The 19,402-nt window shown below is 40.8% G+C and overlaps 1 protein-coding gene across 6 annotated transcripts in view; it reads left to right on the forward strand.

Moving 5' to 3' along the window:
• Positions 1-11,968: 11,968 nt before the first annotated feature.
• The window catches only part of cnot1 (CCR4-NOT transcription complex, subunit 1), a 32,555-nt gene continuing 25,121 nt past the window's right edge, over positions 11,969-19,402 (forward strand). For 5 of the 6 annotated variants that reach the window (XM_084060561.1, XM_084060559.1, XM_084060563.1 and 2 more), the window contains exons 1-8: positions 11,969-12,109; positions 14,437-14,734; positions 14,835-14,942; positions 15,546-15,644; positions 18,031-18,099; positions 18,185-18,239; positions 18,420-18,623; positions 18,751-18,919. In XM_084060561.1, coding sequence (XP_083916687.1) covers positions 14,633-14,734; positions 14,835-14,942; positions 15,546-15,644; positions 18,031-18,099; positions 18,185-18,239; positions 18,420-18,623; positions 18,751-18,919 — 806 coding nt within the window. In that variant the 5' untranslated portion in view covers positions 11,969-12,109; positions 14,437-14,632. The remainder of the gene's footprint in view (positions 12,110-14,436; positions 14,735-14,834; positions 14,943-15,545; positions 15,645-18,030; positions 18,100-18,184; positions 18,240-18,419; positions 18,624-18,750; positions 18,920-19,402) is intronic. The other variant, XM_084060560.1, reaches the window with a different exon arrangement.

A 19,402-nucleotide genomic window follows, 5' to 3' on the forward strand; every position in this document is an offset into this window, starting at 1 on the left:
TATATACAATATTTGATTTTGCGAAGAACTTATTTAAAAGGCACCTCTGTCAGATTTTAACCAGGTAAACCTGTCATGTTGAAAATATGTCATGATGTTTTCTGTTTGAATACCAACTCCTCCCTACAATGGAAACAAGTTGACAATGCAGAATGCTCTGAATGTGGCTGCCAGGTGGCAAGCCTATACTGTAAAAAATCACACCCTGTGTGAAGGTAGCGGCGCCTTTGATACATTTTGTCATCGATATGTGTTTATAATGTGTTTATAGCCACGTGTCACGTGAAGCTTGACCAATCACTTTGTTGACGGGCCTGACCAATCAGAATGTTGACGGTGAACAAGGACAAAGTCAGGTATAGAGCAGGATCCGCTCTATACCTAAAGGTATAGAGCGGCTAGCGCCGCTAAAAATACTCTATATGTATCTGTAAATCAGAAACCATAAAATATAAATTTACACAACGCTAGAAATCAGAGCTGGTACATTGTGTCTTGATAAGTGAATATAAATGCACACATCAGAAGCCATGGGGGAAAAGGGAAGTACACAAGCCATACTTGAAGCATAATACAGGTATGAGCTCTGGAAGGCATTCAACAATGAGTCATACAGTCACTCACGATAAGGTAAGGTATTGATTGATTGAATATTTTATTGAAATATTTTTAATTACAGCAATACAATGAGTTAAAAACACCAAATAAATGATTAAAAAAAAGCAAACTGGCAAAGGCTTACGGTCCATTAAACATTCAACACAAACAACTGGACAAACAGTGCAAAAAGTAAACTAGAAAGGTGTAATTTCGGAAAATTGCAAGCTTGGTTTACCCGATGCGAGTCGTGGGTTGCGGCTGCTGGGACACGAGAAATCCACTGGGGGGAATAGCATCGGAGGCCATGCAACATGCAAATCCAATTTGGTGCTGATCGGATCCTGCGTCGCTGACAAATGGTGTTTTAAGAAATATTCCCTCCCACAAACTTTGCAGGCATTATCACTCCTGAGATCATGTGTGTTCCATTTTGAGGGGATTGATCCCCCAAAATGGAGGCTCAATCCAATCAAAATGTTTTTGCTATTTCTAAGTATTCATTGAGTACACGAACTTCGACATTTGATAAAAAATTGGGGTCGATTGGACGTTTCGTTCATGACTTCTGGCATTTTTTGTAAACTAGGCCCCTCCCACTAACTTTGGATGCCTATTATGGACGAACGGTAGGGATTATCAAAATTTGACTTGCGTGACTTGCGTCATGACATGAAATTTGGATTCTACGACCTACGGTTCAAGAGTTAGTCCAAAACGTAAAGTGGGCTGTTATAGTGCCACCATGAGTCCAACTGGTTATTTTTTCATATGCAGGCCACTGGACTATGAACATCCTCTCCAAGTCTTGTGACTGTAGACCTTACGGTTTTCAAGAGAAAAATACTTGAATGGGAGTTTTCGCATTTTCCCATTCAAGTCAATGGGAACAATTCATTCACTAATATAATATAAATGAATCTATACAACCTATTGCGTAGCACAATGGAAGCGTACATATAAATTATATACCGCAGTAATCCTCACAAAAATATGAATATTCAGTCAAACATTCACATGATACAGCATTTATGATGCCCATACACACAATTGGGACTGAGAATAGGTAGGACGTATAAGCGTTTTTTAAAAAAAAGATGACACAGTTGAAGCAGATATCAGCTCATCAGTTAGGTAGACAGTAGGACCTATAGTGACTAAAAGCACATTCACCAGGGGTAAGATATACAGTTAAGAGACAAGTATCTGATGATTATTTGACTTTCAAATTCAACCTTTAGAAATGGCTTAAAGCAAATGTGCACTGTCCCTGGTAAATAAATAAATACATCTGACAGGTCTGATTGGTTGTTATATAGGCAGAGTTTACAGTTACGATGTGAATTCAGGAGCTAAACTTTGTAAGAGCTTTATAAATAAGTATAGGAAAAAAAAGAAGCCCCTTCGTGGGTTTGGCCACTTTCTATGTGAAAGGCCCCTGTAGGCCCAGACGGATACAGGTTCAGTGGGCAGCGAAACAGTGTGGCCAGCTCAATGTTAAATGGGCATTTGCTTCCAAAATATAAAACCAATGAAGTATAATAAGGAAAATGGTGGGGAATAATATAAAGTATCCATGATTTTAACACATTTTAATGCATGTGACATCTCCTGTGATCTTAACTTAATCCTGAAAAGAATATCCTATGGAAGAAGAGATATGTTTTATAATTCTTCGTTGTATGAACAAGTTTTGGTCAGTGATAGGAATATTTTGACAACCTTAATTCAAGATATATCTTGAGATTTTATGCTAGAATCAGATCTGCCAACTCCACTCCACCTGATAAACCCCGCGTGATAATGAATGATTGAGAGAGAGAAAAAAGAATGAAAAAACAGCTTTCTTATCCTCTGTTCTTTGAATGGACTAAAGTTACAATCACGCGGGCTTACAGTCACCTCTCGCGCGAGTATAAAGTACTATACCGTACAAATGAAAACCATCGCTTATCAGGCAATACCAGAACTTTTGCTGCCAAAAAGGGCATATGAATTGCCATTCCAGCAAGTTATGCTAATTATTTTGCTGGGAAAATTCAGGAGGCCGATTTTTGCAAAACATTTTTTTTATATTACTCCTACAGATTACTCCTCCAGACATCACGCAAATCGGTACACATTATCTCTATAGTCATTATCTCTATAGTCATCAATACGGATCTGTCCGATTTTTCATATTCCATCAACATTGCTGGCCCACAATAACCTACCTGACCTGGCGGAGACCTGTGCTCCGAGGAGCACCTTTTCTAGCTGGCTTTCTGTTTTGTTCATTTTATTTTATTTCCTTTATCTCAAAAACACTTTGTAACATTGTTAAGAAAGGTGCTAAATAAATAAAGTTTATAAAAGTGCTTCACTGAAAAAATATATAATTTTGTTTTACATTCATGTATTATGCCGTGTTCACACCGGCTTGAAGCTTAATGCTGTGTTCACACCGGAATCACGCCTTTATAAAAAAAACGCCTATACCTCATTTGACTTGGCGTTATTTGATCAAACTGGGCGTGTCCAAGGAGCTGTCACTCAAGTCTCCTCAAGTGAGCTTTTTCGAGGCGAGACGAAAACGGGCTGTGCGAAGCAGAACGCATTATGAAGTCAAAAATGAAAAATAGCAGCTGCAGATGAGAAATAAGTCTATATTTAGTTACTACATAACCTATTTATGGAAAAAAAATCTACAGAATGTTTATAAACAAGCTGCTAAATAACTGAACGGGCCGTCTGGTCGCTACCCCCCCACGCTGCTCTCCATGAGGCCGTCATATGCACTGTGTTACGGGGAGCACCGCTCGGTGTTTCCCCATGCTAGAACTGACCAAAGCGAACTTAATAAATCTTTAAAAAGCACAAACTACCTACTTCACAAGAATAATGTTGGTGTAATTAGGAGATTCGACAGGGAATCTATATTTTATATACACAAATTAACAAGTTAAAGAAAAAATCATGTTGCCGTATTTCCTGCTTTTTTAGCGGACGTTCACTTCACGTCTCGCCGGTCAGCTGCTGCTGTCTCGGGGGCAGACTGACTGCGGGACTCCCGCTCCCTCCAAGGCCAGAGCCTGTAGACAGACAGATCTGTTCAGATCTGCTTCGCTATTAGTTGAGCGACATATACACTGACTATTTAGGAAAAAGAGAGAGACACGTGTGTGTGTGTGTGTGTGTGTGGTGTGTGTGTGTGTGTGTGGGGGGGGGGGGGGGGGGGGGGGGGGAGGGGGGGCTCGCGTGTGTGTGTGTGCGTGTGCATACATACACACACACACACACACACACACACACACACACACAACACACACACACACACCACACACACACACACACACACACACACACACACACACACACACACATGCCGTGCTCTCTCTCCTTTGCCGAGGAGAGGGGTCTAGACCAGTGGTTCTCAAAGTGGGGTCCGGGGACCCCCAGGTGTCCTTGAGGGGGGTACCAGGGGGTCCCCAGCAAAATGTGGTAATACAGCATCACAATAATTTTAACCTTTTATACTTTGGCTATTCAAAAATAGCAGATATGAGCTTGTAGATCTGCTATTTTTATTTTTGAAAAAACGTGAAAATGTGTGCACTTTTGAATATATATTAAAGAGAACATTTGTAACTCAAATCTTTGCTTCTGGGGGGGTCCCTGAAACAAAATATTTTAGATGGGGGTCCGCGGCCAAATACATATCATTTTGGGGGTCCTTAGCATGGAAAAGTTTGAGAACCACTGTCCTAGACCTAGAGTGAGTTTAACAATCTTCAATACTTTAACATGCACAGCTACTAACTAAAACATTCATATAAATTGCGAATGCTGCGGAAAAAGCACCAGAGAACCTGCTGCCTACACCAGCTTGAAAATAGCAGATCTACGAGTCGCCAGTGGGGCATCTCCTCACGACCGCATCGCGACCACCGGGCGGGCGACTGGAGCTGTGTTTAAACTTCTGTTCTCAATTACATTGTTTAGTTTGTTGTCTGTCTATTAGATGTACATCTGATAGATTAAAAACTTTAATACTTTGTTATTGTGGGCGTGTGTCGGCGTTCAATGGTTATAGGGGGACAGTGACAGAGCTAAAGTAACTAAGTACATATACTTAAGTTAAGTACTGTAGCCTACTTAACTACTTGAGGTATTTTTTTTACTTTACTGGAGTATTTCCAATTTTCAATACTTTTAGCTCTACTCCACTACATCCAGAGGCAAATATTGTACTTATACTCCACTACAATTATTTGACAACTGTAGTTACTAGTAGGCTACTATACTACTACGTGGATTTTGATACAAAACCACTTCATCAACCCTATATACATTTCGGAAATTTGAGAGATATATATATATATATATATATATATATATATATATATATATATATATATATATATATATATATATATATATATATATATATATATATATATATATATATATATAATACACGATCTATCTATCTATCATATGCGTAGGCCTATTCTAATCTATGTGATCTATCCATCTATCTTTCAACTTTTGCAATGAGATGAAGCGATTCGATATCTGAACGCAACAAACCAATTAAAAACTACTATTTTTCGTAGGCAACATATATGGTATAAATAAAGGGGTTTTAAGACTCATGTCATAGCAAGGCCCTCATTGGAAACAAGACCGCAAGGACTTTCATGAACGATTGATCATTTTTTGTCTCTATAGCATTTTACATTTTTCTCTCTAGCATCTCCCCACGACCACATCGCGACCACCGGACTGGAGCCGTGTTTAAACTTCTGTTGTCTGTCTATACTCTATAGATGTAGGTCTAGTACAGGGGTGGGTCTTCAACGTTTTCACGCCAAGGACCCCCTAGCTGAGAGAGAGATTAAGCAGGGACCCCTTTATATTGTATAAAATTGTGTTTCAGATTTATTTATTTTTTTACTTAGGTAGTCTGATCTTTTTTCCCTCTACACCTATAGCCTCTTTGCCAAAAATAGCCGATCTACAAGCTCTCAACATTGAGAGCTTGTAGATCTGCTATTTTCGGCTAATGTTCCCCTCAGAAAAGGAATTCTAGGTTTCAAGTGGTTAATGTAAAACTAAATCCTATCACACAAAGATTTGGCGGACCCCCTATAGTAGCTCTGAAGACCCCTTAGGGGTCCCGGACCCCCTGTTGAAGACCCCTGGTCTAGTACATCTGCTAGATTAAAAACTTTAATATTTTGTTTTTGTGGGTGTGTATAGTCCACGATCGGCATTCAATGGTTAGGGGGACAGCGACAAAGCTAAAGTAACTAAGTACATATACTCAAGTACTGTACTTAAGTACTGGAGGTATTTTTTACTTTACTGGAGTATTTCCAATTTTCAATACTTTTATCATCAGCGGATCGGACGGGACGAGACGACCGCATAATGAGTACTTTTACTTTTGGTACTTTAAGTACATTGTGATGCCAATACTTTTGTACTTTTACTCAAGTAAATTTGGATTACCAGACTTTTACTTGGAGTGCTTCTATATTGCAGTATTGATACTTTTACTTAAGTAAAAAAAAAAAGGTACTTTTCCCACAACTGACACACACACACACACACACACACACACACACACACACATTGCGTCGGCGGGGAGAGCTCCTCTTGCTCGCCGACAGCAGAGCAGAGCAGGTCAGAGTTATCTGTTGTGATTTGTCGGTGATATAATTATACTATCTGATATATAATCGAGAGATATATCGCTATACTGGAGCGATATTAATATATATATATAGGGACCGTGGCAGGTCGTCTCCCCAGGCCGAGCTGACTGGCACACACACACACACACACACAGTGTCTCCCCGGGAGATTTCCACTCGCTCGCCGAGTGCAGAGCAGTGCAGGTCAAGTGATCTGTTGTGTTTTGTCGGTGTCTCGGTGATAAAGGTTATTATTAATTCATGATAGTATGTAGTAACTTTAATATTCGTTTTGTGTGGGTGTATGTAGTCCAATTCGGCCTCCAGTTTTCATCTAACCCGCTCCGCCCGGTGAAAAGCGAGCGGGAAACCGGGCTGTGCACAGCGGACCGTGTGACCTGTCCGCCCCGAGCAGGGCGCTCCTTTCCCCGGGGTGAGCTGGTAGAGCGAGTGGCCTGCCTCACGGAACATAACCAGTTTTAACTGCTTTCACGACTTGTTGGTCACATATCCTTTTATTTCCGACCATATCTATGCAATGTTCTTGCCAACTCACCATTAATATTACATATACAGCCTTTATTTAAAAAAATAGATTTTTCTTTCGGAAAACTGTCTGCTGCGCCTGCTGCGAGCAGCGAGCTGACATTATTTTTTGGCTGAGCGAGGTAGTCCACGCCTACTCAGGTCCTGCTGTGCTCTGATTGGCTAGAATTGCGCTTAATAACGCCAACAGTTTCTAGGCTTCAAAAATAAAAGCGTCAAAGCTCGGGTCTGGGGAGAAATAAAGCACGCCTTTACGTTTAGGCGTTTATACGCTCATGAAAAGCGTATAAACGCCAATTTGCATAGAGATAACATTGAAAATTAAAGCTTTTTTTCACTTGGCGTAATTCCGGTGTGAACACGGCATAACAATGAATTGGCTTCTATTTTCAATGTTATCTCTATGCAAATTGGCGTTTATACGCTCAAACATGAGCGTATAAACGCCTAAACGTAAAGGCGTGCTTTATTTCTCCCCAGACCCGAGCTTTGAAGCTTTTATTTTTGAAGCCTAGAAACTGTTGGCGTTATTAAGCGCAATTCTAGCCAATCAGAGCACAGCAGGACCTGAGTAGGCGTGGACTACCTCGCTCAGCCAAAAAATAATGTCAGCTCGCTGCTCGCAGCAGGCGCAGCAGACAGTTTTCCGAAAGAAAAATCTATTTTTTTAAATAAAGGCTGTATATGTAATATTAATGGTGAGTTGGCAAGAACATTGCATAGATATGGTCGGAAATAAAAGTATATGTGACCAACAAGTCGTGAAAGCAGTTAAAACTGGTTATGTTCCGTGAGGCAGGCCCCTCGCTCTACCAGCTCACCCCGGGGAAAGGAGCGCCCTGCTCGGGGCGGACAGGCCACACGGTCCGCTGTGGTCAGTGGACCACAGTCCGGTTTTCCGCTCGGTTTCACCGGGCGGAGCGGGGTAGATGAAAACCGGAGGCCGAATTGGACTACACACACCCACACAAAACGAATATTAAAGTTACTACATACTATCATGAATTAATAATAACCTTTATCACCGAGACACCGACAAAACACAACAGATCACTTGACCTGCTCTGCTCTGCACTCGGCGAGCGAGTGGAAATCTCCCGGGGAGACACTGTGTGTGTGTGTGTGTGTGTGTGTGTGTGTGTGTGTGTGTGTGCCAGTCAGCTCGGCCTGGGGAGACGACCTGCCACGGTCCCTATATATATATTAATATCGCTCCAGTATAGCGATATATCTCTCGATTATATATCAGATAGTATAATTATATCACCGACAAATCACAACAGATAACTCTGACCTGCTCTGCTCTGCTGTCGGCGAGCAAGAGGAGCTCTCCCCGCCGACGCAATGTGTGTGTGTGTGTGTGTGTGTGTGTGTGTGTGTGTGTGTGTGTCAGTTGTGGGAAAAGTACCTTTTTTTTTACTTAAGTAAAAGTATCAATACTGCAATATAGAAGCACCCCAAGTAAAAGTCTGGTAATCCAAATTTACTTGTAAAAGTACAAAAGTATTGGCATCACAATGTACTTAAAGTACCAAAAGTAAAAGTACTCATTATGCGGTCGTCTCGTCCCGTCCGATCCGCTGATGATAAAAGTATTGAAAATTGGAAATACTCCAGTAAAGTAAAAAATACCTCAAGTACTTAAGTACAGTACTTGAGTATATGTACTTAGTTACTTTAGCTCTGTCACTGTCCCCCTAACCATTGAATGCCGATCGTGGACTATACACACCCACAAAAACAAAATATTAAAGTTTTTAATCTAGCAGATGTACTAGACCAGGGGTCTTCAACAGGGGGTCCGGGACCCCTAAGGGGTCTTCAGAGCTACTATAGGGGGTCCGCCAAATCTTTGTGTGATATGATTTAGTTTTACATTAACCACTTGAAACCTAGAATTCCTTTTCTGAGGGGAACATTAGCCGAAAATAGCAGATCTACAATAGTCTATAGGTGTAGAGGGAAAAAAGATCAGACTACCTAAGTAAAAAAATAAATAAATCTGAAACACAATTTTATACAATATAAAGGGGTCCCTGCTTAATCTCTCTCTCAGCTAGGGGGTCCTTGGCGTGAAAACGTTGAAGACCCACCCCTGTACTAGACCTACATCTATAGAGTATAGACAGACAACAGAAGTTTAAACACGGCTCCAGTCCGGTGGTCGCGATGTGGTCGTGGGGAGATGCTAGAGAGAAAAATGTAAAATGCTATAGAGACAAAAAATGATCAATCGTTCATGAAAGTCCTTGCGGTCTTGTTTCCAATGAGGGCCTTGCTATGACATGAGCCTTAAAACCCCTTTATTTATACCATATATGTTGCCTACGAAAAATAGTAGTTTTTAATTGGTTTGTTGCGTTCAGATATCGAATCGCTTCATCTCATTGCAAAAGTTGAAAGATAGATGGATAGATCACATAGATTAGAATAGGCCTATGCATATGATAGATAGATAGATAGATAGATAGATAGATAGATAGATAGATCGTGTATTATATATATATATATATATATATATATATATATATATATATATATATATATATATATATATATATATATATGTCACATTTCCGAAATGTATATAGGGTTGATGAAGTGGTTTTGTATCAAAATCCACGTAGTAGTATAGTAGCCTACTAGTAACTACAGTTGTCAAATAATTGTAGTGGAGTATAAGTACAATATTTGCCTCTGGATGTAGTGGAGTAGAGCTAAAAGTATTGAAAATTGGAAATACTCCAGTAAAGTAAAAAAAATACCTCAAGTAGTTAAGTAGGCTACAGTACTTAACTTAAGTATATGTACTTAGTTACTTTAGCTCTGTCACTGTCCCCCTATAACCATTGAACGCCGACACACGCCCACAATAACAAAATATTAAAGTTTTTAATCTATCAGATGTACATCTAATAGACAGACAACAAACTAAACAATGTAATTGAGAACAGAAGTTTAAACACAGCTCCAGTCGCCCGCCCGGTGGTCGCGATGCGGTCGTGAGGAGATGCCCCACTGGCGACTCGTAGATCTGCTATTTTCAAGCTGGTGTAGGCAGCAGGTTCTCTGGTGCTTTTTCCGCAGCATTCGCAATTTATATGAATGTTTTAGTTAGTAGCTGTGCATGTTAAAGTATTGAAGATTGTTAAACTCACTCTAGGTCTAGGACAGTGGTTCTCAAACTTTTCCATGCTAAGGACCCCCAAAATGATATGTATTTGGCCGCGGACCCCCATCTAAAATATTTTGTTTCAGGGACCCCCCCAGAAGCAAAGATTTGAGTTACAAATGTTCTCTTTAATATATATTCAAAAGTGCACACATTTTCACGTTTTTTCAAAAATAGCAGATATACAAGCTCATAGCGCGGCACCGAGTGCCGCGCTGTGAGCTTGTAGATCTGCTAAAAGAATAGCCAAAGTATAAAAGGTTAAAATTATTGTGATGCTGTATTACCACATTTTTGCTGGGGACCCCCTGGTACCCCCTCAAGGACACCTGGGGGTCCCCGGACCCCACTTTGAGAACCACTGGTCTAGACCCCTCTCCTCGGGCAAAGGAGAGGAGCACGGCATGTGTGTGTGTGTGTGTGTGTGTGTGTGTGTGTGTGTATGTATGCACACGCACACACACACACGCGAGCCCCCCTCCCCCCCCCACACACACACACACACACACACACACACACACACGTGTCTCTCTCTTTTTCCTAAATAGTCAGTGTATATGTCGCTCAACTAATAGCGAAGCAGATCTGAACAGATCTGTCTGTCTACAGGCTCTGGCCTTGGAGGGAGCGGGAGTCCCGCAGTCAGTCTGCCCCCGAGACAGCAGCAGCTGACCGGCGAGACGTGAAGTGAACGTCCGCTAAAAAAGCAGGAAATACGGCAACATGATTTTTTCTTTAACTTGTTAATTTGTGTATATAAAATATAGATTCCCTGTCGAATCTCCTAATTACACCAACATTATTCTTGTGAAGTAGGTAGTTTGTGCTTTTTAAAGATTTATTAAGTTCGCTTTGGTCAGTTCTAGCATGGGGAAACACCGAGCGGTGCTCCCCGTGACACAGTGCCATATGACGGCCTCATGGAGAGCAGCGTGGGGGGGTAGCGACCAGACGGCCCGTTCAGTTATTTAGCAGCTTGTTTATAAACATTCTGTAGATTTTTTTTCCATAAATAGGTTATGTAGTAACTAAATATAGACTTATTTCTCATCTGCAGCTGCTATTTTTCATTTTTGACTTCATAATGCGTTCTGCTTCGCACAGCCCGTTTTCGTCTCGCCTCGAAAAAGCTCACTTGAGGAGACTTGAGTGACAGCTCCTTGGACACGCCCAGTTTGATCAAATAACGCCAAGTCAAATGAGGTATAGGCGTTTTTTTATAAAAGCGTGATTTTGGTGTGAACACAGCATTATGACATAACTTTCATGTGTTTTAACCCTTTCACTTTTATTTCACCTGGCACTTCAGGCTTGGCCTAGGCTTGGCCTGGCAGTTCTGTTCTGTGATGTCATGCATGTCGTGGCCATGGCATGTTGCATAATCACAGATGCAAAAATGGATGCATTGCATAAGGCCAGGGTTTCTAGCTAGAATCTAATTTGTTGCAAACTGTAAAAAGCTTTCTCAAAATTAAATAATGAATGCAATTTAATTGATTTCTTATCCATGAAATGCAGTGTTTATATAAATACTGATGGCTATAGATATAGATAGACTATAATAAAATGTTGGGTTGTGCCATTGCTATACCTAGTTTGAGCCAATAGAGGTCTCTGCTAGACCCAAGATCCATAGACTGGGTTAGACGTTTTGCATAATAAACATACATGTCCCTTGGGCAAGGCAGGATCTACCCAGACTTTGCAGTTTGCACCAAGTACACAGTAACCTACCTCATCTTCTACCGACATGAAGTTAGCCATTAAGTGTCCTATTTGATATTGGCCCCTTTTAATTAGTAAATACAGAATCGATGTCAAGATACCCCAGGGGAGGGTTGGACACGTTCAAGAGCATATACATGTTATTATTTGTTTTGCAATTAAGCAATTAACTACTAGTCTAGGAGGACTAAGTTTAGTGTGATGATCCATTTGTGTGTCGCGAGCGTGGACTCGTGCATTAGCACTGTGAGCGCGCCGTGGCGGTGACGGTCGCCATTTTATTTTGAAAATCAAACAGAGCTGTTAGGCAGAGCGACCCTTGTTTTTTTCGTCAAGTTTAGTGAAGTGATCACGAAGGGATGAACATCTAAATTACCTTCTTGGAAGCATGGTGAGTTTTATCACACACATCCAAAAACGAACGGACGGTAGTACTTCTTCCATGTAATCCAGGAGCAGCTGTGCAGCAATGAGGCCGTCATAGCCACCAGCAGTGTGGGACACGTCTATCTGCTGGGAGGGAAATGTCGGTTTCGTCGTATCGCTTGAGACGTTAGGTTAATATTTCAGCGACTTCGTTCTATTTTTTCCACGCACATACCGAGCGAAGAAGCTTAAGCTTGTACGTTGTTGTAACGTGAACGTTGTGTGAGCTACGCTTTCTTAGCGTCAGCAGACGGTTGTAACAGTTTGACACCTTCTGTGAGCCCCGACTATTGTATGGCAACGGCTAACTAGCCGTTGCCATACAATAGTCGGGGCTCACAGAAGAGAAGATGACTAACGTTAGCTGCTAAGCTACATGCTAACCGCAATGCTTGCGGCCGTGTGGGGTTCACACACGGCCTCGTTTTTAACGTTTTACCGATGAACCCCGACTGACCAGTTAGTCGGCCAGCAGATACCTAGTTTCATCGACCACTAAATACAATGAAACATGGGTGGTTACTGTTTTCAACAAGCACAAGCACTGTATTAGACTGTCCCTCAAAGAAGTGCTGCTAACAGTAGTGTGTATGTATGTGTGTGTGTGTGTGTGCGTGTGTGTGTGCGTGTTTGCTAGCATTGGTTTAGACGACCAGCCCGAGAAGATCTGCACCTCCAGATCGGTGGGGGATGTGTGGTTTAATATTATGATAACTGTTATTATGATTATTGATCCCATAACAGAGACACACTGTATATGGTTTATAGTGACAGATGTAACACATTGTGTGATGTTGGTATCGGGTGTTGACATGTCAGCTAACGTTGTTTTGTTAGCATGACCTCCTCGGCTAACGTTAACTCGCGCCGTGTTTATTCATTCATTGCGACTGCCTGTCGAAGAGTTATGTAGTTGAGATTACGATGGGATACTTCAGTTCACTCGTGTCTTCTGGTCCAGTGTTCGGAGCAGACATGGCTGGTTACCACTGAACCAACCAGCTTAATGTCGGGTTGTGTTCCGCAATGTGCTGCTAGCTGTCGGTGCGGCTCTGGCACCATTAGCTGTCTCTTTGTCTAAGCCAGTGGTTGTCAACCTTTTCAGGCCGTGACCCCCTCAAAGTAATCTTATTTGAAGTACTGGGGACCCCCCAAAATAATCGTATTCGAACTGGGGACTCCCAAAATAAACATATTTGATTGAGGCATTACATTTAGTTTGACTCGGTTCTACGCATAAATATTGTGGAAAATAGCCGATCTACAAGCTCACAACGCCTCGCTAAGTGAGTAGACGTGAGCTTGTAGATCGGCTATTTTTTGCCTCTTATATTATTTGGCCAATGTTTGGCCAGTTTTTATAGTTTGTTGAATACCTTTGATGCAGTACGGTCTTTTTTTTCTTTTCGATGTATTAAAAAGGTCTTAAAAGTCCTTAAATGGACACTTCACTGTCATCTGGGGACCCCCACAAAATCATGTGGAGACTCTCCTGGGGGTCCCGAGCCACAGGTCGAGAACCACTGATCTAAGCTAACAAACAATCAGCATATTTGTTCGCCAGTCGTCGCTCCAGCTAAACCAGCCAGAGAGACACGACTCTGGTGCTTATCGTAACATCGTTGTTGTGTCTGTGTGTAGCACTTTACTACGTTTACAAAGTTAACAGTCTGTTATTTGACAGATTTGTTGGTGGCTTTGCTTTTGCGTTTATTATTAAAGTGCCTTGTCTTGCGTCAACGTCGAGGCCACTGGTACTGAAAAAGTTACGCGTGATTATTTGACAATAATTCTCTGAATGAACTATGCTGTCCAAGTTTACTATAATCCAGGAACCGTATTCGACTGAAAAGTGCGTATTATACACGAAAACATTATAAATAATTGTTAATAGCCCGTTGGGTCGTCATTTCAGCAAGGCCCCAAAGCCTGTCACAGTATGACCAGTAGATCATTTGTGTCACTTGTAATGTTTGCACAGTTTATAAAATAAGTGTGTATATATTATTTCATTAGGTTCAAGTACATTAGCAAATTCATATTTAGCTTTTATTGAAGAATTGTACTGTTATTACATGTAACCCATTTCTCTTATGTAAGTTGGGCAGAGCCTGCTTTAAATGTGGTCCTCTATGAATTGAATACACAGGGATACACAGCCCTCAGGGCTTTTTGTGTTATCCTTTTAGCACCATTGTATAATCGTACCACTGTATTATTTGCAAACTGTTAATAAAGTATTCAATCAATAAAAATAAAAAATCAACATGTGTACATATTTTTACGTTACAGATGCTGAACTTGATGGTAAACTGAGGGACTCTACCTGCACCAGGAGCCGCTGAGAGTTTACACTCATCTGGAATTTGATATTTTTTTTACACCTTTGGGGGGGGGGGGAAGCAGTAACCTATCACTGAAGTGACCTAAAGGGGAATAATGGTGATTTTGCGCCGGGCACGGCCGCCTGCTTCCGCCCCAACCAGCAATGAATCTTGACTCGCTCTCGCTGGCTTTGTCTCAAATCAGCTACCTGGTGGACAATTTAACAAAGAAAAACTACAGAGCCAGCCAGCAGGAAATACAGCATGTGAGTAGCAATAATGACATTTATGCTCTTGTTTATATATTCAGTTCTTGAAAGCCATGCTTGTGACATGTACACTGATGTTTTTCATCTGTCATTCCAGATTGTGAATCGTCACGGTCCTGAGGCAGACAGGCATCTACTACGCTGTCTCTTCTCCCATGTGGATTTTAGTGGCGATGGTAAAAGCAGTGGCAAGGACTTCCATCAGGTAAGATAAGGAACAAAATGATTTGTAGGAATAATTTTCTTTAAAAGCTGCAATCCGTATTTTTTATGTATTTTTCTTCCAATGGAGAGGTAATTGCAACTGTATAATGTATTATCTGTGTCTCCCTCGTGGGAGACCACACATCTGTCACTTACCAGAGGGAATCTGCATTTGGCCATATTAGCTTCAGGCAAGGCAACTTTACCCTGCTGTCCTACCTGACACCAGGGTCTACATTTCTCAGTGGAAGAGTAGGAGGGTACCACATCATTTTGTATTAATTGCAATAAGGATTGCGGCTTTAAATGTTGTTGGAAGATTATATTTTTGGGGGTTCCCCTTAACTTCTCGTAATGACAGATGTCTGTACAGTTAGTTTGCATACAATGACGATGGTGTCAAACATCTTTTCACATCAAGTGTGCAGAATGTATGCCCGATAACGTGAAACAACACGTTTTAAGTTTTGAAATTAAACATTTTTGTAGCGTTAAATTTGTGGATGATTGTCCTGATGTTTCTTTTTTGTAACTTACCGTTTTTGATTTTGTTTTTTTCACTCCCTTACTCTACCCTATATTCTCATTTTTCATCTTGCCCAAGACACAGTTTCTGATCCAGGAGTGTGTGTCGCTGATCTCAAAGCCAAATTTTATCTCAACTCTCTGCTACGCCATCGACAATCCATTGCACTACCAGAAGGTAAGAGGCAGTGTAATTGATCATGTAGATCATCTTAATCGTCATTAAAAATATATACATATTTTGCCACAAAAAACTGTTTTATTTAGTTTTTAAATAATAAACTTAATTCATCTCCCATGGGGCAGTAAAAAAATCGCACAAAATAACTTTTCTTGAGCTGTTGCATTTGGTGGTATTATACTCCACCTTATCAAACAACCCTGCTTCACCAGACATGTGAGTAGAGTGCTGCGACACGTCTGCCGCCTCCACTATAATCAGGTGAAGCAAGGTGCTACACTTGTCACATGTCGTGTGGGTAATCTCTGTTTTTGTGACATGAGGTTGCTTTTACAAAGTAACAATAGGTGAAACTACATAGATAGAATGCTGTTTAAAAATACTATAATTCATTTAAATGTGTTTAAAATGAACGCTATAGTGTATGAATGCAAGGCAGCACAATTATAATTTGGCACAGAACATCTGGTAATGTAGGTGCAGACTCCCAATCTTAAACCTCCCAAATGTTTTGTGTTGCCCTGATCATTTCAAACTTGTTTAGTATTTATTGGTTACAATCTGGATGGTTTTCAGAGGAGCAAGCTGTACAAGTTTGTTGGACAACTTAGATGGAGGAGTCAAGTTCTTATTTGTCATATGTGAACAGTACAGCCAGCACCTTTTGCAGGCTGTGAAATATTTATTCAAGCTTTCCTCGATAGTAAAATGATTTATATTGTAAAATAAGTATGCTACATTGTAAACAAGAAAAATGTGTTGAAATCATAGAAAAACTAAAGTAGCTATTGCTCAGTTTACAATGACAATTATTTATTGGATCAAACGGACAGTTGTTGATACACCGCTATGTAGTAGAGCGCTTCATGGGTCCAAAAAAACTTGTCTCGAGATTTTTCTCAAAAAACGGAAGCGAGTTTGGGTGGACCCGTGACATTTCTTTTTCTACAGACCTGGACCCTAATTGGACCTGTGAAATTCGTTCCGAGATCTGATTAGTTCCGAGACCCGTTACAGACCCGACCCAGACTGTTGGACCCAGACTGTTTTACACAATCCGAGTATTATGAACACTGAGGATTTGGCTGTGTTCATGGATAGTGGAATACATGATCGCACACTCCACGTACCTATTTTCTATGGGGGTATAGTTTGATGTGCTCTCTACGCTCTCACTGAATTGACATGCTCTACCGATCAGCGACAGGTCTTTTCGGATCCACTCTGGTATTATACATACATAATGATAATCAGATCCGAGGTCAGAGATAATGGAACCGGGCCTGAGTGATTATGGTAAAACAAGGATCTGGACCCGTACGGGTCTCGGGTCCTGTCGGAATCGGGGGACCCGTGAAGAGCTCTACTATGTAGCCCACCTTGAGTGTGTGTAGTCATATTAGCCTCCCATTCATCTATGAGGGATTTGGACAGGTGGATAACTATTGTAGAGTTTAACTGACTATTGACAGGTGGACAGCTATAAACTATTGCGCCGTTTACGTGACTTTCACAGGTGGACAACTATAAACCTTGAGTGGTACATTAATTTACCTGCATTATATTCATTACTTACTATGCAAAATATATGAACAGTAATAAAATATTTGATAATTATTTTGTAGCTCTGTTGTAAGCCCTAGTATATGTACGTTTTAAGAATAATAATTATTTTTCATAATTAAATTGTGAGTTTTTGTTTTTACCTACATGAATATAACAATAAATACAGTATAACATATAAGATCAAAACACAAGTGAAATGCTAAATGTAAAGAAAATATGTAATGAGTAACAGTTTTCCCTGTCTGACACCCATCAGCGCATGACATTTTCTCTTGGTTTTGTGTCTCTTTATTCTCTGTTTTGATAAAGTCACAGTTGGAAAGTTTCACTGTTGGAAAGTCTCCTAAAATGTAAAATCACCGTTAAAGTTGCACAGTTGGAAAGTATCCTTGGCAACGTGGCTCCCACACCACAGAAATACAGCTGTTGTAGCAGGTAAACCACTGCACCCTGCCTCGCTCCGCGCCGTCAATTGTATGTGTCTGGTGTAGCAGGGGCATAAGACAAGAGTACTTGTCATACAGCCTGCACTCGTTTTGTTAAATTAAGCAGTGTGAATTTATGTGTTGTCATGGGTTCAAGAACTATACAACTGCTTTTGCTTATGCTCCGCAAAACAACCCTCAACCCTGGCTTGACAGATGCAGAATGCGACTCGAAGGAGCCCTGCTGCAATGAAATTAAAGTTTTCCCTAAACCTCTAAAACACCAGTTGTAAATAGTAGGATAAACATTATTGTGCATTTGAATGTATGAATGAGAATTCACACTTCTTGTAATGATAAAATAATGAATTTACCTGAATCTCATCTTTCAGAGTTTAAAACCGTCGACACACTTATTTACTCAGTTGAGTAAAGTTCTTAAGCTCAGCAAGGTCCAAGAGGTAAGCCAGCTTTATTGTAATCATTTTGAAAGAGAAACATTCAGCAATTGAGAACAATCTAATATAGTAATTGTTTTCCCCCCAGGTGATATTCGGCCTTGCTTTGCTAAATTCTTCCAACGGAGACCTACGAGGTTTTGGTAAGTAATCAAAAGATGTATTCAGTATTAGGTATCCAAATGGGAGCAGCTATCAAAAAAAGAAATTGCACAATGACAAAACATTTTCATCCAAGTTGGGTAGTTAACACAAAAAAAAAAACAGATCAAAACACCCAATTATTGATAAAACTTCTAAGATGTTGTGTGTTCTGTTCTTAGCGGCGCAATTCATAAAGCAGAAGCTCCCGGATCTCCTGCGGTCGTACGTGGACGCAGATCTTGGAGGAAACCAGGAAGGTGGCTTCCAGGACATTGCGATAGAGGTCCTGCACCTGCTCCTCTCCCATCTAATATTTGGTCAGAAGGGAGCTTGTGGTGTAGGCCAAGAGCAGATTGACGCCTTCCTCAAGACACTGTGCAGAGGTAAGCTTTAACATTGTGGAGACCATCTGGGGTAGACATATGGTGATTGTCGCATAGTGGAGTAACTGAAACGGTGCTGAGTATGCTGTGCCAAGTTTGCTCATAGAAAGTGCTTGTTGTGCTTCAGATTTTCCCCAGGAGCGCTGTCCTGTGGTGCTTGCACCACTTTTGTACCCTGAAAAACGGGACATTCTGATGGACAGGATCCTTCCAGACTCGGGAGAGTTAGCTAAAACCATGATGGAGAGTTCTCTTGCAGAGTTCATGCAAGAAGTAGGCTATGGCTTCTGTGCAAGGTGAATATTATTGTTTCTGTAACTAAGCTAATTCTTTGTGAATGACTTGTATGATTGGCCTAGCCTCTGTTCAGTAGAGCATTGATACAACTGCTACATTTTAGTAGTCTACTCCTAGAAAGTAGTTGATTGATTCATTTTGGGTGGTGTATCATTTTCTTCACCCAATAACAATTCTGGTCGAAAAGGTCTCAAATACAACCTTGGGGTACGTGAAATAGTAAATTCTGTGATTGGCTCTGAGAGGCTGTTCACAAATAATGGGTTGTTGTTGAACTATATTTGATGGAACAAAGCATGTCCATCAGTCGTAAGAAGGTCCACAATTGAAATGGGCTCTCAAGCATTTTTGTGTTTTGTCCTTTTGACAGATGCACATACACGCATTTTGTAAAGAATAAAAAAGCTCTGAATATCCTATAACTTGTGAAACTACTGTAGCAATCTTGACAATAAACACTAAATGTTCACAGGCTGCATACA

This window comes from Gymnoscopelus microlampas (genome assembly GCF_963454915.1).
Source record: "Gymnoscopelus microlampas genome assembly, chromosome: 6".
Classification (NCBI taxonomy): Eukaryota; Metazoa; Chordata; class Actinopteri; order Myctophiformes; family Myctophidae; genus Gymnoscopelus; species Gymnoscopelus microlampas.